This window comes from Pteropus vampyrus, unplaced genomic scaffold (assembly GCF_000151845.1).
Source record: "Pteropus vampyrus isolate Shadow unplaced genomic scaffold, Pvam_2.0 Scaffold135, whole genome shotgun sequence".
In the NCBI taxonomy this organism is placed as follows: Eukaryota; Metazoa; Chordata; class Mammalia; order Chiroptera; family Pteropodidae; genus Pteropus; species Pteropus vampyrus.
This window is the reverse complement of record NW_011888916.1, coordinates 5,643,154-5,652,903: the sequence shown is the minus strand read 5'-3', so window position 1 is coordinate 5,652,903 and position 9,750 is coordinate 5,643,154. Positions and strand designations below refer to the sequence as shown.

Here is a 9,750-nt window from a genome sequence, read left to right as displayed (position 1 = left end):
TGATATTTCCTGGCCAACAATGGGTTTCTTAAGGCCTTGTCATTTCAGATTGGCATGAGGTCTGGCTATTGCTGCTCTAAATGTGTGTAGGAGCCTGCCTCCAATGAACTTAATTGCAGTGGTGCTAACTTGTCTTGACACCCTTGCCGACAGTTCTAGTGTCCCTTAACAAGGTTTTCTTTATATAGTCACAGCACAGGTTTTGTGGAGGATTCACCTAACTTTCTGGGATGGATTTCTATAGACAAGAAATATATTGGCTTTAAAAATTAAGAAGTGTGATTCTGTTTTGAATTTGGATATCAAATGAATCCGAGCACATGACATTTTAATGCCGTTCGTCTTTTTAAATAGATTTACTTTCTAATGCATGTGACGACAGGACTTTGCTCATCAGCTAGAACACACATTTCAGAGGAGTTGTTACCTAAAATATTACCATAAGGCATAAGAAAACACACGATTTAAGTTGCCTTTCATGGACATAATTAAGAATTAATAAGCCAGTACCAATGGCTAGTCCCCAGAATTTCCACTGTTTTGCCTTTTGTGACCTGTGTTATTAAAAGTCCATTATTTTTACAGACTTTATTAAATTGGATCTTATTAAAGCATTCTGTATTTGCATTTGGTCTTTCATAATTCATTATTATTATGACATTTACTTTTTACCATCAGATCTGAAAACATATCATAAGCTACCCTTTTCTCTTGAAAGAAATGCTAATTTCAAACACTCCTCTAATAGAAGAGAAAAGCTTTATCAGTTTTTTCATTTATTCCAGATCGTGTTAAGAATACTAATGCTAGACTTCGGTATGCTAATATCTCTGAGCTTTTTTGGTCAAAAGCTTAGAATTATTATTTTTATCCCATACTAAGTATGAAACTAGAAGACCTGCTACTGTTGGAGAAAACACAATTCTAAACTACGATTTTTGATTCTAACTTGTGAAAATGTTGCTAAATCCTGTTTGGATTAGGGTGATGCTAGTCAATTTAACTTTGTATCACACAATATTTGTCTATTTAAGAAATTCTTTTCTCTTAAAATTCATTTTGTTTGTTTTCTCATAGTACAAAGTAGTAAGCTTACAAAGTTTAAGACTAAGAATACTATGCTGTCAGCCCCAGACAGCATTTAGAGTGTGCTGCCCACTTTTCTATATGATAATCATTTCTGTATCATTTATGACATAGTTGAAAACTCAGTACAGCAAGACTTTACATATCGATACCAGACAAGCTGTCTAATTTTAACATAACTAATTTAACACTTACTGAATTTTTTGTTGTGATACTAGTAAATTTATTTAACTCTGAAATGAAACTTACTTTGGATTTTGTCTCATTCTAGATTTCTCACAATGTGCAATAGACATTTTGGCAGTGTTGTTGCACAAACCATTCGGACTCAAAAAACAGATCAGTTTCCACTTTTTCTGATTATTATGGGAAAGCGATCATCCAATGAAGTGTTAAATGTGATACAAGGTAAAGTACATGTCACAAGGGGAGTACAATGTCTCCTTTGTATGTGATAACCTTATAATATTTACCATCAAAGCTGATAGTAATTCTCTGTATTCGTGAATATCTTTGCATTTTAAAATATAGAACTTACTGAAGAAGAACGGATTCAAAAAAGAATATGTGCTATGAAAAATGAAATAAGCTATGTGCAAATCCAACAGAAAGGTCTTAATAAAATTGCACAGCCCTTGGGATATAGGATAATCATAAATGTTCAGAATTGCTAAATTCTCTAAACTAGCAGTTAAGTCATAATCGGTTCTCAAATATAACACTTCATATAAATGTAGATAGATAGTTAGACAGACAGACAGACTTCTTGCTATAATGTTGATTAGTTGAAAGAAATGCTTATTTTTAGTTACCTAGAAAAACCAATGACTGGATATTGCACATGGAATTTTTTACAGTGCCTGTTGTTTCCCCTTATTTGTGTGAATTTGTGTCTAGGATGCATCCCTAAGGCACGAAGCTATAGGATACCTGTGAATTTAAACTTTTCAAAAAAAATTCGTCTTTACATTCTTTACCAAAAACATAAGTGAATGATTTTTTTAAACCATTACTAATGTACCCCAAGGATTCATAAAAAATATTATCTTATTCATGGCAAAGCATAAATTGAAAACAGTATATCTTTTTTATGCCATAGGGAAAAAGATGTTTCAAGTGCCCCAAGCTAAAGCTTGTGTGTAAGATGCTTAATTTCTGCCCCTATCTAGGTCAAAAGTTTTATAGCAGATAACATAATGGGGGGAATGGGTGTAAATTTTAGTGCCTTTAAAATTCAAATAAAATAAAACCTCTAGTATTTTATGTTTATAACTAGAGCATTTGGTTTTATAAATAATGTTAAAGAAGACCTGCTTAGGGAACGAATTGCATAGGGTAAATAGAGAATGTGTGGTTGCTTGAGCCAATCTAGTAACTTTTTTTTTATGGCAGAACATTTTTATAACTGAAAATTGCTGACAGACAAACTATACCTGGTAGATATTTTCTCTAACATGAACAAAGTGAGTCTGCCACTCCAAGAAAAAGAACTTACAGTATTTGTTGCCATTAGGTTGACAGCTTACTTTTCTGATGACATCAGTGGTGATGTTAAAAAAAAAAAATGTGACTTTTTTTTTTGACATCTGTGTGAGGTCAGATTTGCTTTATAAATTTCAAATAAAACAATATATTATAATTGGTTTAATGCAGAAGTAGATATGAGAATCCAGTTGTGTTCTATTAAGCCAGACATTAAAGAAATTTGCAAAAAAAAATGTTAAAACAATGCCATTCTTCTCACTAAACTTTTTCTTTTGTAACATAGTCTTTTTTTAATAAAAATGTGGTATTTATATTAACATAATGGTTTTATTATTACTTTAAAAATTGATATGTATTTTAAATATTTCAACTTTAATTTCTAACATAGTAAATGTTGATAATTATAACCCACATGAAAATTCCTTAGAGATCTCAACAGTTCATAAAGGAGTTCTAAAATCAAAAGTTTGAAAACCACTACAGATGTCATGATATGACACCAACATAAGAAGGCTCTAAAGAATAAATTTGCCCTGAATTGCATTAACTTGTAACTTTTTTCATCTTAGATCATTAAGGGCTTAGGTATAAAGTACCTGCAAGTCCATTTTGGCAGTGAATCCTTACAGTTAGGGCTGAGGCATAGTTGATAAGCAGTGGCTTAAGCCTAAAAATTAGTGGCCAGTCTATAGTCACCTCTACAACTATAGTGTTTTCCCACTGATGATTCCAGTGCCCTCCATAAAGTAGTCACACCCTATAATTTGAGTCATAGTTACTACTACTGTTTACAAATAAGAAATGAAAACCCAAAGATTTACCCAGTAACAAAATCTACGTTGAAGGTGATCCTAAACTTTTTACCATTTGTCATACATATTAATAATAGCTATCAGTGATTGTGTGTGTACTATATATCAGGCACTTTCCATTATCTTTAATCCTTCTGAGAACCCTACAGAGGTAATGTGATCTTCATTTTGCACATAAGGAAATTGATCCTTAGAGAGCTATATTCACTCACTCATTCACTTATCCATTCATTTACTAAGTGAATATTTATTAAGCTCTTATCATGTGCTAGACAGTTTCTAGGTACTAGATCATATAATTTGTAAGTAGTGGAACTAGGATTAGAACTATGACTACAAAACCAATTTTGTATTCTCTGCACCATGATATGACGCCAGCATAATATTTGTTCTCCAGCTTATTTATTGAGAAAATAATGCTGATGTGACCAAATTAGATCTCTTTTTTTTTTTTTTTTTTTGCTAATGATCACAGATGCTCTCTAACCCTATGCTGCCAGTGGTCATAAGGAAAATTGGGGAAAGGACCATTGAAAGATTATGTTAGTCAAGCCATTTTCTGGAAGAACACCAGCAAGGATACTAGCTATTTGTTATCTAAGTTGTGGCCATTTTATTAACGGAACAAGAAGACCCCTTCTCAGGCTCTGAGAGAAGGACAGACTCTTTTGCCCATAGGTTTGAAAGAATGAAAGAAGTGCTATATCTCTATGTATACTCATGAATTTCTCTCTTGTAGATGTACCCAAAGCAAATAACAGGTCTTAACACATTCCGGAAATAGCGTACATGTGCTATACATTTGTTATGGATTTGGACAGGGAATAAAATAGCATTAAGGAAAATCAAACATTTAAAATACCTTCTTCATAATGATTATAGTGTAGTCATTTGAAACAGCTAAAAGGGAAAAATATCACTTAGTCAAAAAAAAGAAATCAGTGTTTTTCAGAAATTGAATTACCATTTGTTTCACCAAAGAATTTTTAGTGATAAGAAATAATACTAAGTAAACAGTATATTGAGGTGGCAAACAGGACAGGCTTTGAGTCCGACTCATATGGTTTCAATTCCTGGCCCCACCACTTAACCAGCTTGACCTTGTTTGGGCAGGCTACTTAAGTTCTCTAAGTCTCATTTTCCTTCTTTTTAAAATAAAAATCATAATGACACCTTCATAGAATTGTCGTACAGATTAAATGAGATAACATATATCAAGTGTTTAGCCTAATCACTGGCATATAAACAAATGGTAGTTGTTACGAGTGTTATTGGGTAACTTGAAAGAACTTTCAATCCTCGTGACTTGGACATTCTTATTTATGGTGCTGAAAATCCCTCTTACTAAGAGACTGTTCCCTCAAATCTAAATATTCTAAAATTTCAACTGCCAGGATACTGCTTTACTTTTTCTTATTGAACATATGAAACTTTTCAATGAAAACATGAAAGAATTTTAACTAAATAACAGCATACTAGTCTGTATTATTTTAAACTGTGGTTATTTCTTACTGATTAATTCTAGAATGACTTTACATTTTATAATAACTAATAATATGAAGTCGTCCATCTCCATGTGTTGCTAGGTAACACAACAGTGGATGAGTTAATGATGAGGCTCATGGCTGCAATGGAGATCTTCACAGCCCAACAACAGGAAGATATAAAGGATGAGGTAAGGTGAAAGGTTAAGTAGACCCTTAATAGGATTTTGATGAGATAATTTGTCAAATGGTGATGCTTGCCTATGTCATGATTGATAAGTAAAGATGATGAAGATGCATTTCCAGATTAACCAAGGACTTTTATGCCATTCAGTTTACCTTTCAGTCCATTCTTTTCATGACCCCACGACCCAACAATTTGTTTAACTTTATGGACATTTATACTTTGCTAAATTTGGCATAGTGGCAGAAGGTCAATTTGCAGGAAATGAATTCCAAAGCATGTTTACAAGAGAAACTATAGTCCAGGAAATCCTATCTACTATATGAGTTTTCACTCACTTTTAAGGTCTTTTTTTCTCTTTTTAAATATTGACATTGATTAGCAACAAACACATTTTACATTTGAACGTATTTTTGAAGCACTGCGAGAATTAGTAGATCTCCAGAATTCTGAATTTCTCAGTCTTCTGAACATATTCGGGTGGTATAGATGACATGAGCATGAAACCTTTAATAAAATATAATGACTACAATATTGGTAATGATAATGATATCAACACTTACTGAATATTTATAATGTGCTAGGCTCTGTGCTAAACATTTTACATTTATCATCTCATGTTATCCTCAAAACAACCCCATGAAGTTGCATGTGAATCAGACAGAGTTCTGGCAGGAAACAGATGGCACTTTTAAACTGGGTTATTTGAAAAAAGTTTAATAAGGGAACTGTTTATAAAGGTATGGGAAGGGTTTTTGGAAGTCAACAATGGATACTGCAGACTAGGGCTAAAGCGAGTCCTTACCACCCCTAGGCTTAATGTCCTAGCAGAGGGTGGTATATGAAGACTGCTTCTATAGAGGGATATATTTAGTCCTTGGTGACCTGGTAAGGAGAAAACCAGGGAATAGCTTTGCTTTCTTTCCACACTCTGATCTCCTGCTAGTACCAGCAATTGACCTAACCCAACTAGAAGCTGAAAGGCAAGAGAACCTCCCTGCACAAAAAGCGAGGTGGAGCATGGATACCGAGAGGCATATGGAAGATAATCTATTGCAGATTGGTACTATTATTTTCACTCTTTAGATGAGAAAACTGAGAATCAAAAGGGTTAAGTTAATTTAGCCAAGGTCATATAGCTAGTGGGACCTATAATAATCTCAAATAATCATTAATGCTTTTATCAGTCAAGAAATTTCTGGATTTGGAAAATAGCTCTAAGATAAAATACAAAACAAATATGAGCATTTGTTAATTTGAGATGCTAAGTTCACAAATATCTATAAAATTACTCTTTTTAATTTTGTTTGTTTTATAAAAAATATTTCCATAGAATAAATAAGGGAAAGTTTGATTTCTGAGCAATGATAAAAAGTTTCCAGGTATAATGAGTGTTTTCAATACAATAGCCTTTAGCTATTACAAATGAGAAACATGTAGATGATTTTAATATAATATTGTACTACTGTATTTTACTTTATTTACTTGTCTCTATCTTGCATTAGGCTATAAGTTTGTTAAGGGCAAGTGTTGTATTGTATTTACATTTGTAACTCTATCCCCTGACAATATACCTAGAACAAAGTAGGCACTGAATAATGTTTGTCAAATGATTGAATAAATGAATACTTGGAAAAATTAACATAAAATAATGTTACTGAAAAAAATACTCAATTACAATGTTATAAAACCTGATATATCCACATTAACAAATTTGAAAATTTGGAGTGCTATAACTAGTTCAGAGTTTTAATGCTCATTACATTTCTTTTATTGCTGTAAAAACATTATGTTTGTCATTTTTCTTAATAGTGTTTCATTTACTCTGAGGGAAAGTAATTGGATATATGGTGGAAAGATATTTATCTGTTACTCTGTAAGTTGGCAGTGACATTTTGAAATAATGAAGTACTGTACTTAGTTAGGAATTTATAATAATAGGTGTGTTGCCATTCAAGATTACACTTATCCTAAAAGAGACATTGATTGACAATAATTCACTAAACACATTCTTCAACCACTTAAATCTTGAGTCTCATTAGTACTAGATTTACAGATTATGCTGTATAATATGAATATTTGCATGCATATTTCCAGTTCATTCTTTCATCTTAATTTGTGTTCCTCATAATTCACTGGTAAAGAAATTGACTTTAAGTCCTTTAATACTGAGCACGAAATTGAATGTGAGTGTTACAGGAAAAATCCAAGGCTCCATATAATTGAAATTTTTATTGAAATTTAACTGCAAGAGATAAGGCGTTCTCTTTGTTTTTAGAGTGCCTTCATGAAAGTTATCATTCAGATCATAAGTACAGTTCCTAAGAATAGTTTTTCTAAGTTTAAAGATTTCTTTTGGACTATGCATAGGTCATAATGATTTGGTATCTGCTGAATGTGACAAGAAATACTATTCCTTGTAATTGTGAAATTTGCCTTTACTTTTTAAAAAATTTTAAATAAGATTTTATCATAAGCTTGCTGTTAAAATCAAATTCATGAACAGGTTTGGAGGATGGCTTCCTAGACCTGAATATATTTAAACTTAACTTTGGTCCAGTTACATCTATCACTTCAATGATTCTGTTATGCTAGTGCAACCAGAGATGCCCATACAATATAAAGCTTTTATTAAATAAAACCAAATTGAAACCATTTTCATACTCTTGAGTCATTCTTCAGTGACCCAAAATGGACTAAACTTCATATCACTAATTGCTCAATCTCTCACCAGGAAGTATATGTAATGTGAGCAGTGTTTTGACATAGCTTTATTCATAGATATTTTCATTAATGATATTAGTTTGGTTTTCTAAGTATTTACTGAGCATTTATCAAGTATATAGCACGGGAGTAGATCTTGGGGACTGAGAGGTACTTTGCTCCAATGAGGGGCTATTGGCAAAGAAGGGATAAGGAGGAAAGCAATTTTCACTACATGACAATAGTCACAATCTATTTTTACTTTTAGCCTGATTCCAAATAATAGATGTTTTATAACATGTAAATGAATTCAATTTTTTAAAAATGTACTATTTTTTTAGCCATGAGTAATCTAAAACCTCTGATTATCAAGAACTTCTGGGTTGTAAGGCCAAGGACCAAAAATTGTTTTTTTTCCAGAAAATTTTAACTCAGTTGATGATGATTTTATAAGCTCTGAGTTAGTTGTAGAAAGATGAGGTAGAATTAGTAATAGTGACAAATTAACTATATTTCAAAGGACACCATCCAGAAAGTGAAAAGATAATTCCCAGATTAGGAGAAAATCTTTGCAAATCATATATCTGATAAGGGACTTATACCTAGAATATATACAGAACTCTTTCAACTCAATAACAAAAAGATGGATTATCCTCACTAAAAAGTAGGCAAAAGATCTGAGCAGACATTGCTCCAAGAATGATACACAAATGATCGATAAGCACATGAGAAGATATTCCACATTGTTAGTCATCAAACAAATGTAAATCAAAATACTACTTTATAGCAAATGCAATAGCTAAAACCAAAAAAGCTAGATAACAAGTTTTGGTGAGGATATGGAGAAAACTGAACACTTAGAGACTGCTGACAGGAATATAAGAGTGCACCTACATTGGAAAACAGTCCAGTCGTCCTCGAATGATTAAACATAGTTACAATATGACCCAGCGATTTCTCTCCTAGTTATATACCTAACAGAAGTGAAAAGATATGTCCGTACAAAAATCTGTACATGAATGTTTATAGCAACATTATTTATAATAGCCGAAAGGTGGAAACAACCCAGATATCCATCCAGGGACAAATGTGTAAGCAAAATGTGGTATATACAAACAATGGAATATTATTCAGCCATAAAAAGCAATGAAGTTCTGACATTCTATACTATCAGATAAATCTTGAAAACATTATGCTGTAAGCCAGTCATAAAAGACTCCATAGTATATAACTCCAACTCATACAAAAGTTTAGAATAGGGAAATCTTTAGAGACAGGAAGTAGAATTGTTGTTTAGGGTTTGGTGGGAAGGGTGAGTGGGTTGGAAGCTGGAAGGGTAACAGCTAATGGGTATGCGCTTTCCTTTGGAAGTGAATGTTTTAAAGTTGACTGTGGTGGTAGTTGTACATATCTATAAATATATCAGAAACCATTGAATCGTATCCTTTAAATATGTGAATTGTATGATATGTGAATTATATCTTAATATAGCTGTTTGTTTATTTTTTAAAAAAATCTAATTTCAGTAAAGTAGATCATGGCTATTTAAATGAAAAAGATTGTACCTGAGTATCAGTCCACACACTTCTTTACTAAAGTAAATAGCTGGTAATAATGTAGCCCTCAAATCTTGATATGGAATTGAAGAAAATAATGAAAATTGCTTATATCTTAGGCAGTTTCAGGTAGACATCTTTCCAGTAGACTTCCTAAAATAATGGAAGAGGAGTCTAAGATGTTTCTTCTCAGACAAGTATACTAGCTGTCTAAATCAGTGGTCTCAAGTAAATGTCATCTGGGAATTTGTTAAAAATGCAGTTTCTCAGGCCCCACCCCAGGCCTACTAAATCAGAATTATGAGGGCGGGACCCAGCGATCTGCATTTTAATAAACCTTCCCCGTTGATTCTGCTACACACTAAAATTTGAGATCCTCTGTTGTAAGGGAAAGGTGTGAACTTAAGTTTTTGTAATGAGGCATGAGATAAAAACTTTCT

General features: G+C 32.5%; 1 protein-coding gene across 2 annotated transcripts in view; it reads left to right on the top strand.

Moving 5' to 3' along the window:
- Positions 1 to 9,750, top strand: part of FAF1 (Fas associated factor 1) — a 377,081-nt gene that overhangs the window by 280,070 nt on the left and 87,261 nt on the right. For both annotated transcript variants that reach the window (XM_011367679.2, XM_023535057.1), the window contains exons 14-15: positions 1,358 to 1,494; positions 4,970 to 5,058. In XM_011367679.2, coding sequence (XP_011365981.1) covers positions 1,358 to 1,494; positions 4,970 to 5,058 — 226 coding nt within the window. The remainder of the gene's footprint in view (positions 1 to 1,357; positions 1,495 to 4,969; positions 5,059 to 9,750) is intronic.